The following is a 14,537-nucleotide window of genomic DNA, read 5'->3' on the forward strand; positions in this document are numbered from 1 at the left end:
GATATCTCTCCTATCGCCAGTAGCAAAGACGCTCGAAGCCATTTTGCTCCCTTATTTCCAAGCAAATTTGCAACTAGCCTCCCATCAGCATGGCTTCAGAAAACTCCATAGCACCACCTCCGCGCTAAATGCCATTGGCACCCAGATAAATTGCGGTTTAAATCAAAACCCCCACCATAGAACAGTACTCGTAGCGCTAGACCTATCAAAAGCTTTTGATACGGTCAACCATGGCTCGTTACTACAAGACCTGGAAGGGTCTACCCTTCCCCCATGTCTTAAAAGGTGGACCGCAAATTATCTGGGTGGTCGGCAGGCATCGGTGCTATTTAGAAACGAAACATCAAAGCCAAGGAGAATTAAACAAGGGGTGCCACAGGGTGGTGTCCTATCCCCACTTTTGTTTAATTACTACATATCTAAGCTACCTTCACCACCGGAAGGAGTCACAATCGTTTCCTACGCCGATGACTGCACAGTAATGGCCACAGGCCCAGGCCCACAGATCGATGAGCTATGCAACAAAATAAACGGCTACCTCCCGGATCTCTCCAGTTTTTTCGCCTCGCGAAACCTGGCATTATCACCGACTAAATCTTCCGCGACCTTATTTACAACATGGACGTCCCAAATGTCGACCATTTTGAACATCCACGTCGACGTCTACGACGATGGCTCTACGCTACCGACTGTCCTACACCCCAAAATCTTGGGTGTGACGTTTGATCAGGATCTACATTTTGGTGAGCACGCAGCCGCAATTGTTCCGAGAATTCAGAGCCGTAACAAAATCCTCAAATCCCTTGCTGGCAGTACCTGGGGAAAAGATAAAGAAACGCTCATGACTACATACAAAGCAATTAGCCAGCCGATTACGTGCTACGCGTCACCCATATGGTCGCCAAGCCTAAAAATTACCCACTGGAAGAAGCTACAGGCCTGCCAAAATACTGCTCTCAGAATTGCCACGGGCTGTCTTCTTATGTCCCCAGAACACCATCTACATAATGAGGCGAGAATACTCCCCATCAGGGAAAGAAACGAGATGCTGACCAAACAGTTCCTGTTGAATACCCAGAAACCTGGGCATCCCAACAGACATCTGATTGACGAGCCAGCACCGCCTAGGGGCTTAAGGAGTCATCTCCGTAAGCATTTTGAGGAAATACGGCATCTGAGAACACAGCCGTATGAAGCGAAAAAACACAAGCAGGTCCTTGGTGAACTCCACAAACAGGCGTCGGACCTTTATGCCGGGAATTGCCCGGTGAACCCAGTACTCAAATTAAAGTATCCAAAACTAGCGGAAGAGGAACGCATACTCCCCAGGGAAACGCGTGTCACTCTGGCTCAACTTCGTTCTGGATACTGTAATAGGTTAAACTCTTACCTATCCAGAATCAACCCCGACATACAAAATGTATGCCCCGCTTGCAATGTGTCCCCACATGACACCAGCCATCTCTTTAATTGTAATGTGGAACCAACGCCTCTAACACCCCTTTCCCTATGGTCCACCCCCGTTGAAACAGCAAGTTTCCTTGGACTCCCGTTAGAGGATATTGATGACAGTTTGTGATCGGTCGCGTCTGTTAGGTGGGGCGAAGCACTGCTACAACAACAACAACAACAACAATGCTCTTATATGAAACGAATTTGGTTTCACTTGGGTGAAAGTGACTCTTCGCGTCGCTTTGCGTATACATAATAACGCCGTAAGTAATAACCAAAGTGATAAATTTTTTTTCACTTCACTATAACGCTCAACCGGAATCGACCGACAGATTGCGCATTGCGCATGTAAACAAAAGATCAGGTGTTTTTTATGGGCAATTCATGCGTAATTTTCCTTTAGCTCTTGTTTTTTCTCTCTTTCATTCGCACAAGGAGTCAGTTGTGACGTATATGCGCAGAACGAAGCAATTTTGAACTCGTGAATGCGCAATCTGGTTTTTTGATTTATGGTGGTGGTGGTTTGTAATGTTTTCATCGAAATCGATATACAAATTTATCGATTTATAGTAAACAAACAACAGCTGTTTATATCAAACTAATTTGGTAGAATAATTAAAATTAGCTCAAATTACCCGGTCAGATTATGAACAAAAGCAATAAAATTTAAGTTAATGGGACGTTCGTTTCATTTATTTATCACTACTATGTCGAAAAATAAAAAATCTACAAATATACCCAAAGCAGACCAACGCAAGAAAGAAGATGAAGGTCCAGTCAATATCGATAAAAGTGGAAATATATGCATACGGATACTGGCAAAACCTGGAGCCAAGATGAATGGAATTACAGACATTGGAATTGAAGGTGTTGGTGTGCAAATAGCAGCGCCACCTACGGAAGGAGAAGCGAATGCAGAATTAGTAAAATACTTGTCCAAAGTTTTGGGGTTGAGAAAAAGTGATGTCACATTGGATAAGGGATCACGCTCACGTAATAAACTGATTGTGGTTAATAAGGGAGTGACAACATTAGAGAACATAACTACAGCGTTACAGAAAGAGTGTGGAACGTAGAAGGCTTGTTAAGGTTTAATATGACTTAGTATCTTAATATAAATTTATAGATATTTACGTACATATGTAAGTGCTACATATAAAAATGACTGATTCTTATTTATGTATGTAGGTATGTAGTTCATAACTGCACAGTGGACAGTTGTAAAGCGCAGATGCATTATTAATACAATTAAACGGACTTCATTTATACGCACATATTAAAACTGCTGTTAGTCGTTTGGAAGGAAGTTGCCAAAGTTGTATCTAATGAAGCGAAATCCCCAAAAATGTTATTTAATTCTATTTTAAAAAACGTTAAACAATCTTAGTCCCACTATTCATATATATTTAATTATCTTCAAAATGTGCAATAGATAAACACAATCTTCACTGACAACAATCACTATCATAAGCGTCATCTTTAATCCAACCAAAAATGAAATAACCCAATGTTAGACCCAATATAATGGCTAAGCATAACCAATAATTAAAAGTCATAAATGTTAACATTAACAACATTGACATTGTCACTTGGCATAAATACAAAACAGTTTGTATTAGATGCGGTCTGGCAATTACTTGTTTTAAAATTTGTTTACGTCTAAGTCCGGCAATTGTGCTGCATACTGGATCGGTTTGTTGTTTAGCTTTAGCGGCTTGCTCTAATTCTCTTCGTAGAAGAACTTGACGCACAAATTTTAAACCTTCATATAAAAATGCTATAAAGAATACGGCAACTGCCGATAATGTGAATTCTAAAATACTTTGAGCGTACCAACTCTTCCATAGGATTTTCTCACAATGTCCAGCATGAAACTGTAAATGATTCAGAACAAAAATCATTGTTTATGAATATCGTGCTTCAGTTGGTGCCTTACCAGCATTGAATGTGTACATTCATCATTGCTCTTTCTATCGTGATGGTTGTGATGCTCACTACCCATTGCAAATTTTAAATTTTTTTCTGTTGGTAAATAAATATTAATTAAACAAAATTTTGATTAAAATTATAACGAAGTGGCAAAAAATTGAAACGTTAAGTTTTTAAGAAGATACTGGGTGATGCAAACATTTTTTTAAGTCGTTCAATAGATATTTACGAAAAATCGAAAAATTACCATGGGTTCGGAGCGCAAGGCTAGTATTTGACTGATGAATCGAGTTGTTTCTCTATTCGCCAGTGAAACCCAGTCAAATACAGCCCAGTGGGTAAATGGGCTTAGAATATTAACTCGATAGGCATGCCCGTCCTAAGAGGCGACTAAAATCTACAGACCCGAAGCTTGCTAGGTTCAGATGTTGTTGTTGCTGTAGCAATAAGGACACTCCCCGAAGTCCTTGGGGAGTGTTATCGAGTTGATGGTACTTTGCCGGATGCAGATCCGGTACGTTCCGGTAACAAGCCCGACCATCTCGGCAACGATTTGTTATGACCACATTCGACCTTCTAGGCCATCACGCCCTCCCATCACCTAGATCCATAAGGAGGTCGGGGTCGCCAGAGCCCCGGCTGTTAATGATTCGCCACGCATGGGTGAGGTTGACAATTGGGTTTGGATAATCTATATATTGCGCTGGCATCCTGAAAAGGTAGCGCTACACAACCCCTTGAATCTGGTATTTTAGTCGCCTCTTACGACAGGCATACCTACCGCGGGTATATTCTAACCGTTTAGCCCGGGGGGGGGGGGGGGGGGGGGCAGAAGATGCTAGTACCAGAATAATAGCTATATCTGCAAAACTCTCCTAAACCTTTTGGGATTGTTTTTGTGGTTAAACCTTTTGGGATTGTTTTTGTGGTTACAACAACCGAGTCCATAATCCGGACAACTGCGCCGACAGCACGACAAAAATTTTCGAAGTGCTACTGCCGTTAAGAAAGCAAATAAGGCAGCTATTTGGAATATATATACACTGGCCATAAGTCACTCCAAATTGTTTTCAAGCTATAAAGGAAGAAACTGAGGGTCCTTTGCCGGATACAGATCCTGTACGCTCCGGTAACACAGCACCATTAATTAAGGTGCTGGTCCGACCATCTCGGGAACGATTTATATTGCCACATTAAACCTTCCGGCCATCCATCCCCACCCCCAAGTTCCATGAGGAGCTTAGGGTCGCCAGAGCCTCGTCTGTTAGTGAAACGGGGTTTGCCGCTCGAAGGTGAGGTTGACAATTGGGTTGGAGAAGCTATATATTGCGCTACACAGCCCCCTGAACCCCTCAAATCTATGCTCGAATTACTTTTTGCATGTAGATGCTCGCGGTCTGCGATATGACTTGGCTAAGTGAAATAAGTAATTGGGAGGGGGATTACTTAATTGTTTGAGGTGCGTTTCAACGCAGCATAATAGACCGTCAGCAAGTACCAATATCTGCTTTATTTGTCTAGTCGAGCATCGATAACACTCCCCAAAGCCTTCGGGGAGTAACCTTATCGCTACAACAACAGCATAGATTCGAAGATGTTCGCCATTCCTACCGATGCTCGTAGATTTGAAGACGTTCGCCATTCCAGGTACCGATGTCAAAATAAATTGCAGTCTTTTTGCTGCTCGTAATAAAACATTTGATAAAAACACCAACTCGCATGTGAAATTTCCGAAAGCCCAAAGGACCTAGAGAGCGACATCACAATCAAGTGAATTACTGAAATCAAAAAAAAGATACTGTCAAAAACGAATTCAGCGACACCTCTGAAAACTAACAAAATTACTCGAACCGACCAATTTTCTGTATACCGATCATAAAAGACACAAGATTTAAGTTGGATGAACGTTTTGTTTATTTAATGAGTTTTTTCTAATTTCTTAACAAACTATAGAATTTCGTGTCATACATACTAAGTTCATTTAAATATTTACTTCTAAGCAATTTCACACATAAAACATAACTTCCCATTCAAATTCGTTTGGGTTATATAAAAAAAAACAGCCGCTTAAAACGCGACAAAAAAGATCAAAAATTAAACATAAATCGAAAAGAGAACCATTTGGCAGTCAGAATTTATGAAAATGATTGTTGTGTATGCCATTTGCCGAATTAAAAGAATTCTACGCAAATTGAATGAACTTAAAGCAGCTACATAGTCTATACACATTCATTCTAACATGGAACGTTTGTTTACAAAATTAAAAATTAATGAGCTTAATCAACTTCTTCCATATGTGAAGCATCTTCTGTATCATCGACCAATGGTGGCGCATCGCCACCGCTTTGTACATCTTCAGTTGCCATTGGCTCCTCCTCATCAATGCCAAGACCCAATTTGATCATACGATAAATGCGTGAAGCGTGCACTTGTGGACTGTCTAATGAGAAGCCTGACGACAATAACGCAGTCTCGAACAGCAATATACATAAATCTTTAACAGCCTTATCATTTTTGTCCGCTTCAGCTTTTTGACGCAAAGTTTCAATGATGGGATGTTCGGGATTGATTTCCAAATGCTTCTTTCCAGCCATATAACCCATAGTTGAGGTGTCGCGCAAAGCTTGCGCCTTCATTATACGCTCCATATTTGCTGACCAACCAAATTGTGACGTCACAATACAGCAAGGTGACTCAACCAAACGATTCGACACGACTACCTTTTCAACTTTGTTATCCAAAATAGATTTCATCAATTTACAAAGGCTCTCAAATTTAGCCTTATCTTCTTCGCGCTTCTTCTTTTCCGCTTCATCTTCGGGCAGCTCCAAACCTTCCTTCGTCACCGAAGTCAATTGCTTGCCTTTGTATTCTTTCAGATGCTGGATGACGTATTCATCAATTGGTTCAGTCATATAAATAACTTCAAAACCACGCGACTTGACACGTTCAACAAAAGCGGAATTGCTCACTTGCTCCTTTGATTCGCCGGTAATGAAATAGATGTGCTTCTGATTTTCCTTCATACGTGATACGTAATCCGCCAGCGAAGCGGCATCATCACCAGATGCAGATGTGTGATAACGTAGGAAATCTGCAAGTTTGGCTCGGTTGTTGCTGTCTTCATGTACACCCAATTTCAAATTCTTTGCGAATTGGTCATAGAACTTCTTATACAATTCCTTGTCTTCGGTTAGTTCTTCAATCAGTTCCATGGTTTTCTTTACCAAATTCTTGCGTATAACCTTTAATACTTTGTTTTGTTGCAACATTTCACGTGAAATATTCAATGGCAAATCTTCAGAGTCGACCACTCCTTTGATGAAGTTCAAGTACTCGGGTATGAGCTCCTCACAATTATCCATAATGAATACACGACGCACGTACAGCTTAATGTTATTACGCTTCTTTTGATTCTCGAACAAATCGAAGGGTGTACGGCGTGGTATGAAGAGCAAAGCTCGGAATTCTAGCTGACCTTCCACAGAGAAATGCTTTACAGCTAAATGATCCTCCCAATCATTGGTGAGTGATTTGTAGAATTCACCATATTCTTCCTGTGAGATATCATCTGGATTGCGTGTCCAAATGGGCTTTGTTTTGTTTAACTCTTCATCTTCGGTATATTTCACCTTTACAGTCTTCTTTTTCTTCTTTTTATCTTTGTCAGCATCTTCATCCTCGCCAACATCTTCAATTTTAGGCTCATCTGTATCCATTTCTTTCTTCTCTTCATCTTTCTTATCATCATCAGCCTCATCATCGCTCACTTCCTTTTCACGCTCCTTCTCAACCAACAATTTAATGGGATAACCAATAAATTGCGAATGCTTATTTACAATCTCTTTAATTTTGCTTTCCTCCAAATAATCCGTTTGATCCTCTTTAATGTATAACACAATTTTGGTACCGCGTCCCAAAGGTTCTGTATTGTCTGGTTTAACTGTGAATGAACCACCGGCTGATGATTCCCAAATGTATTGCAAATCATCATTGTGTTTCGATGTCACTGTCACCTTGTCAGCAACCAAGTACGCCGAGTAGAAACCAACACCAAATTGACCAATCATAGATATATCAGCACCAGCCTGCAGCGCTTCCATGAATGCTTTTGTACCAGATTTGGCAATTGTACCCAAATTGTTGATTAAATCAGTTTTGGTCATACCAATACCAGTATCAATAATGGTCAAGGTGCCAGCAGTTTTGTTTGGAATTATCTTAATGTATAACTCTTTACCGGTATCCAATTTTGTAGGATCTGTGAGTGACTCGTAACGTATTTTATCCAAAGCATCGGATGCATTCGAAATCAATTCACGTAGGAAAATTTCTTTGTTAGAGTAGAATGTGTTGATGATCAATGACATAAGCTGAGCAATCTCAGCTTGGAAAGCGAAGGTTTCCAAATCTTCTGGCATCTGAAAAAAAAAATTTAACGACTCAGTATAATACATGGTAATAGTCTACAACAACGGTCGTGCGTTTCAAAGAGAAATCGCTTTGATGGAAAAAAAAGGGGTAATTCTTTACTTCAGCTCACAACTGCTAAAACCCGTCAAAAAATACAGATGTGCTAGAAGACGCGCTTTGGACCCAGGACCACGAATCCGAAAGCAGAAATTGCAAATAAGTATTTCCTTTAATTTAGCTACTTTTTCCACTTATTTTCAATAAGATAACCTTGAAAGACCACCCTAACGATTTCTCACTGCACACACGCACATCACAAAAAAATTTATGCAAAATCAACAAATATTTTCTAATAAGAATTACACACCTTTATTCTTTTATTTTTTTATAAAACTGCACAAAATTCAACAAAATTTCCTTTTTTTAAAAACAGCAATCACTTGCAAAAATTTGCAAATTCACTCCGGGCAAAATTACTTTCAAGCGTATTTTTTCAATTCAACTGATGCCGGCAGCGAGCAAACAACCGTATTTATAGAGGCAAACATGCACATTGGCAGCCACTGTAGAAGCAACGAGAATGTTCGAGAAGAAACTACACAAACTTCCGGTGAAATTTTTTGGCATCATGCTGCCAACATTTAAAGCACAGTTTGTTTAAATTGAATGAAACATGCATATTTTATAGCGGTAAAATAAAGAGCGCTTATGTGTGTATAGAAAATAGCAGATAAAGGAAATAAGTATTAATGAACCAAATAGAAAATACAAAAAATAATACTTGCTGAAAATGTACACGACATGATGTCGCAGGAAATTAGTGCGTACAGTGGCTCTCAAGTTGCAGTTTTGATGTATGTGAGAATATTCTCGATGAGTGTTTGTAATGTGCAAATGCGAATATGTACACAGTGGCGCGCACGTGAGGGTTAACTGCGGACGTTTGACCTCTGCAGTTTGGAACTTATGAAAATTCTAGCTAATTGAATTTATGTAAATATCAAGATCTTACATGCACTTATCTGGAATAAATACAAAATACTTAATCTAAACGTTCACATACATCTCATTCCCAGGTCTGTTGGCCGATAATCTTGTTTACGTGTTTTTTGGCGCTTATCATTAACTTTGTGTTTCCGTGTAGAGATGAAACCTGACAACCATATCTAGGTGTAGAAAAAAGTACCGGTACATCTAGAATTTGTTCATAATCACCCATTATTAAAGGGGAAAATTCATCTCAGAAATCTAGTTCTAACTACTAATTATGAGTTACAAACAAAAATTAATATAATCTCGTTTCAAGTAAACAGGGTTCTGGAAATGTTATAGGCAGTTGAAATTTGTAAAATTGTATAACCCATTTTAGTTGCGTGAGAAAAATGTATTATAAACAATTAATTCACCCGTTTATATTGAGCGATTTTCTCGTAAATAATTTGGAAAAAGGAAAGAAAAAATCTAAATTAAAAAGAAAACTAAGAACTTTCACACAAATTTTCCAAACAGCAATTTGTCATAATTGTTTTATTGCGACAGTCAGAAATCCATTAAATCAGGCATGCTTAACCAACGAACCGATATCATTTCGTTACGATAATTAACGTTAATAAACGAAGCAAAGTCATTTCGTTTCGTTTATTAACGTTAAGAACGTTAAATTAACGAAATGATTTTGCTTCGTTTTCTGTTATATCAAAACGAAATCAAATCGTTTATGTTGGTTATTAATTTCAAACTATGCTGGCAAAGCTGATTGATGGCGGAGTCATTAAAGGTGAAAGCATTAGCCAAGCTGATTGCAACTTTTCTCATGCATTTTGACAGTACGAACATTTCTCAGAGTGTTTTTGACATTAGGGGGACTCATGTAGCCGTATAAATGGCTTATAAAGTGTGTAATCGTATAAATTTATCTAGTGCATAAACGAACTGTCAAATTTTGTATGAAAAATCATTTACACAATTTGTATAAATTTACGCGCACATTTCATTGTGTAAATGCGGTAAACTCAAAGGAATGCAACCTTGCAGACATTACAGCAGGCATTTTCATCAGAAATCTCCAAGATCAGCAAGTCATTTACAAGAATATCTTAGTAAAGACGTTTTAGTTTTGATTTTTCACTTAATCTTGGCATTTTTTAATTTGAATAACGATCAAAAAATTTTTGCTTGGCAATAATACACCTGATAAACAATGAAGTGTATCAAGAGTATTTCTAGGTGCGTTCATATAACAGCGTGTGTAAATGGATATAATTTTACACCTTATAAGTTTATATGCTTTCATGAGTCCCCCTATTACCACCAACGAATTAGACAAACAAATTACATGGAGTTTGTGTGTTGTGCTCGCTGTTACCACCTTACAGCTTCACCATGGCTATAGCATTGCCAGCACAATTCAAACATAAAGTTTCACGTTTTTGTTAACGTTTTTAACGTTAACGAAAGCTTTTCGTTTCGGTTAAAAACGAGATACAATTTATCTTGATAATTTCTTTATCGATAATATTTCGAAGTGTTTCAACGGAAATGGTGGAAATTTTTTGATAAACGATTAGCTTAACGTTAAGGTGCATCCCTGCATTAAATTGTTGTTTATACACAAATATTTTTGTTTTTGTGATTAAATACGCAATTTAAACTCGGTCTAGATACAATATTTTCAAACTTCTTTGCAATTTATTACGCTGTTTTTTTAAGTGGACAATGTAAACAAACGCGGTGTTTTTCAAAGCAAAAAGGCCGGCTATCTTCAGCGGGTGATAGAAAGAGATACAGAATGAGCAGCGATAGTCAATTACAAATCAGGTGATCCAATCACTTTGGAATTTTGACGTCTATGCAAAAGATATCACACTTAGTTTCATTCACAATGGTCTAAATATCAATCAGAAAATCGACTTTTGGAGAAGAGTCTTATATTTTAGTAAGCTAAATTTGCGAATACATGCTCAAAATCTTTAGATAGTAACATATATGTAATACTCCTATATTTCTACAAAAGGCTAGCTACATTCCGCAACATCAGAGTACCGATATATTGCTGTTTAAATGTTTTTGTTTTTGTATTCAATAATCGAATGTACCTAAATTTAAATTTTTTTTTGGCACACTTATGCTACTGCTACTACAATCACACAAATTTTATAGGCTGTCTTGTTTTGATTTCGAATTCAAAACACATTGCGAGCATTTTCTATTAGCAATATAGGAGTATTACATATATGGGTAGTAACAAAAAATCGATGTGTTAAAAATCCGGTTATGAAAACAAAATTAACAAATTCATCGGCAGCGACCTTTATTGGCTTCGCCTCTGTAGTTTAAAATGGAAAATTAATTTCTATCCACATCACGCGAAAACGCTCAAGAAATGTTATTATATTTCTGTTGTAAGCCAAACATCAAAATTTTTTAACTAAAAATATGTACTCTCATTTTTAATAATAATTTTCTAGAAATTCGAGCCTGCGAAATTTAATTTTTTTGACTTTTTTTCGACTTTGATTTTTAAGGTTTTTTTCATGACCTACTAAAAAAATTTTCTTTTGATTGTAAAATTTATTGAAAATATATTTTTTATTAGTTATCGACAACGTTTGTAGCGGACATTTTTGGGTCGTACAGAGTATACATATGAGTTGAATTTTTTTGTGTTTTTATGCACAAAAATTTCAACCTAAAAATTAAACTAAAACAAAATTTGTCAGAAAAAATAAAGAAAAAGCGGCCGAATGTCAAAATAACCTATCGAAATACAAACTGGCTCGTTTGTTTTTAATGAACTAGATTGTATTTTTCTTTTGTTTCGTTAGTTTTTTGATATATAGTTTACACACTTATACCTATATGACACTACTTTATTTTCTCTGTATTTTTCTTGTATTTTTTCTTATATTTTTTGTCGCTCTCCCTCCTAATACGGTTTCAGTACTGGTGTAAATGTTCCCAATGTGTTAGTTTCATTTGGGTTTGCCATCTCCTTTTGACAATCCCTTCGGCCATGCAATGAAATAAATAAAATCACCTGATGAGAGGAGTCAACCATGGCGGAATGATACAAGGTGGCAGCATGGAACAGCTGATTATAAACTTTTTTTATTTGATTTGATGCATCAACTTCCGGCGCAGTATGATTTTGACATTTGTCCATCGAATTTACAAAAACAAAGTACGTGGGATTTTTTTTTTATGTTTGTAGGTATGTCACCATGCTGCCACCTTGTATCGTTCCGCTATGGAGCCAACCATTTAATTGAACCATGATTTTTTCTGACAAATGAAAATTTTATTTTAATTTTGAAAATTTTGTGCACAAATATCTAACGAAAATTAACGTTCTTGTGAAAAAAGCAACCAAACGATCGTGCAATATTTTTCGGCTATATTTTCAAAGTTTTATTGTGAAAAAATTAAACGAAAAAAGTCAACAACATGTTAAAGATATTCCTTTTGTGGATAATATTGGTCTCCCTTGCTCCCGTTGGAAATTCTTTTTGCATTTTGACTTTCCGATTAAGTTTCGTCAGTATTTTAATCTTGGAATCCAAGCAAAAATAAAGTAGTGTAATTAGGTATTACACCAGTACTGAAAACATACTAGGAGGGAGGGCGACAAAAAATATAAGAGAAAATACAAGAAATATACAGAGAAAATAAAGTAGTGTAATATAGGTATTACCAGGGGAAAATGAAAAAAAAATGATCGTTTTCTTAAGATCTTAAGAAATGGACAGAAAGGAAAGACCCCTCAATCCGGTTCCGCCACTGTGTATTTATGAATGTGTGCATACGTGCCAATATGCATCTAAAATATGTTTCAAAGTAAATATGCACTTTTACACGTTAATTTAATATATTGATTGGATGAAATTATTTAGCTTATTATTTAAAAATGGGCTTCTGTCATCGAAATATTAAAAGATTCTTAGAGCTAAAGTTATTTGCGCAAATTTCCGGCACATATGTATGTATGTACAAAGTACTTACAAATATGCATATGCACTTTGAATTAAAACCACATATTTATGTATGTATGTATATGTACATCATAATCCCAATTATATGTACATACATAAACTGTAAAATTTATTTAAATTTCAAAAGGTTTACAGCATTATGAAATTAAAACTTTGGGACGTCTTTCTCATTACTTCTTTAGCATAGCAACAGAAAGGGACCGTACATATACATATATATATAAGTATGAGCCACGTATTATATACATATGGTATATACATTCATACATATGTAAAACAAATTGGTATTACACACATAGGTACTATTCTAAAGTCCAAAAGAAAATTTATCTGTAACAAATTGCAGGCCTTCTTTTAGTCTTAGCATTTTCGGAACATTTATTTAAAGAAATCATTTATTCCTCATACGAATATTTGTATGCTTATTTTGAAGAAAGGGTAGGTGATATCTATGAGCGATAGATGACACTGAGTGGTATAGTTATGTATGTATATGTGACGTATATCACATCTAAATTAAACATTTAAGTATATAATCAAAGTTATTTAAATGAAATGCATAAAAGTTCTAGAAATTGTCATATACGTATATCCTACATGTTTCCAAACAATGTAATCAAAGGGGGTTGTGCTGAAGCATGTAGATATATGTATGTATATTTTATGCCTGGGTTAGAGCAGTTTTCGGAAAACTGTGTCCGAATAATACATATTTTCATGACTTGCCAGCGGATCAAATTAAAAAATGCACATTTTTATGATGCATTTCGCATAAAAACAACAATAAAATGTAAAACATGCTCCATGCTCGCCAAAATTTTGCCGATCCATTGTTTTTTTTTGATTCTTTCTTTGGTGGCATTTATTTTATATGTTCTTGTAATGACATTCGCTTTATCTTTTGTGTTTAATATACAAGGTTGTATTTTGGCTGTCAAGCAATCTTGCAGGAAATGTCAATAAAAAATCAATAGAGCCAGTGGAGTTTGTGGCAATAGCTGTGTTTTTTTTTACATCTATAGACGTTTACGCTTAAACTTTATATGGACTGCTAAGCGTCAAACTTTAAATACACCTCTCAAATTGCTGCGCATAAAAGCCAAATTAAACTTCCTTAACCCTAACGCCATAGTCGTAACCATACCCATATCCATAACCATCTCAATGTGATCGATTAATGGTGCCTTAAGCTAAGGCCACACTGAGCTGCACTACACTGCGCTGCAAAATATTCTACGCATGTATTCTTATGGAACAATTCACACCTAGCGGCAGCAGCACTGCGCGACGCGGCCATGAGCGGCAATATTGATCAAATAGGCAAAAAAGTGAAGCGCCGCTGCCGCTACATGTCGCGCCGCTTAGTGTGCACGCACCTTTAACCTAAAAATCGTGAAAATTTCATAAAAATGATGAAAACGCAAAAAACTACAAACATATTCCACAAAAAATAAGTATCTTAGTCATAACGTATCCAAAACAATGAAGAAAATCTAAAAAAAGTTATTAAATTCACCAACTCAAATATTTTTAGGTTATAGATATGGCGAGAAAACAAAAACCTATCGATTGGCTATGGCGTTAGCGTTATGGTATGGCACCATTAATCGATTACATTCCTTTCCATAAGGTAGGTTCGATCAGCTGATTTATCTGGTTATGGCTTTATGGTTATAAGTCACCATTAATTCGCCCTTAAATTAGTAAATCTATCTATCTATCGGCAGTATACTGCCGAAGCAGAAACATCGCTTT

General features: G+C 36.8%; 3 protein-coding genes across 3 annotated transcripts; 1 reads left to right on the forward strand and 2 right to left on the reverse strand.

The window, feature by feature from the left end:
* Positions 1-2,032: 2,032 nt before the first annotated feature.
* Positions 2,033-2,693, forward strand: LOC137251616 (UPF0235 protein C15orf40 homolog). The gene has a single exon (XM_067786306.1). The coding sequence runs from the start codon at positions 2,127-2,129 to the stop codon at positions 2,526-2,528; it is 402 nt and encodes a 133-aa protein (XP_067642407.1). The 5' UTR covers positions 2,033-2,126; the 3' UTR covers positions 2,529-2,693.
* Positions 2,694-2,861: 168 nt separating this feature from the next.
* Positions 2,862-3,597, reverse strand: LOC137251617 (high affinity copper uptake protein 1-like). The gene is made up of 2 exons (XM_067786308.1): positions 3,389-3,597; positions 2,862-3,326 (listed from the first exon to the last, which is right to left on the reverse strand). Exons 1-2 carry the CDS (start codon positions 3,452-3,454, stop codon positions 2,898-2,900), a joined length of 495 nt encoding a protein of 164 aa, XP_067642409.1. The 5' UTR covers positions 3,455-3,597; the 3' UTR covers positions 2,862-2,897.
* A 1,707-nt stretch (positions 3,598-5,304) lies between these two features.
* Hsp83 (Heat shock protein 83) lies at positions 5,305-8,318 on the reverse strand. Its single transcript, XM_067789856.1, has 2 exons — positions 8,162-8,318; positions 5,305-7,802 (listed from the first exon to the last, which is right to left on the reverse strand). Exon 2 carries the CDS (start codon positions 7,800-7,802, stop codon positions 5,658-5,660), a length of 2,145 nt encoding a protein of 714 aa, XP_067645957.1. The 5' UTR covers positions 8,162-8,318; the 3' UTR covers positions 5,305-5,657.
* Positions 8,319-14,537: the final 6,219 nt, after the last annotated feature.

Source organism: Eurosta solidaginis, chromosome 5 (genome assembly GCF_040869045.1).
Source record: "Eurosta solidaginis isolate ZX-2024a chromosome 5, ASM4086904v1, whole genome shotgun sequence".
NCBI lineage: Eukaryota > Metazoa > Arthropoda > Insecta > Diptera > Tephritidae > Eurosta > Eurosta solidaginis.

Coding starts and splice junctions, on each gene's coding strand:
- LOC137251617 (XM_067786308.1), bottom strand. CDS start 3,454: ATGGGTAGTGAGCATCACAACCATCACGATAGAAAGAGCAATGATGAA. Junction 3,327..3,388: donor AATGTACACATTCAATGCTG/GTAAGGCACCAA, acceptor AATCATTTACAG/TTTCATGCTGGACATTGTGA.
- LOC137251616 (XM_067786306.1), top strand. CDS start 2,127: ATGGGACGTTCGTTTCATTTATTTATCACTACTATGTCGAAAAATAAA.
- Hsp83 (XM_067789856.1), bottom strand. CDS start 7,802: ATGCCAGAAGATTTGGAAACCTTCGCTTTCCAAGCTGAGATTGCTCAG.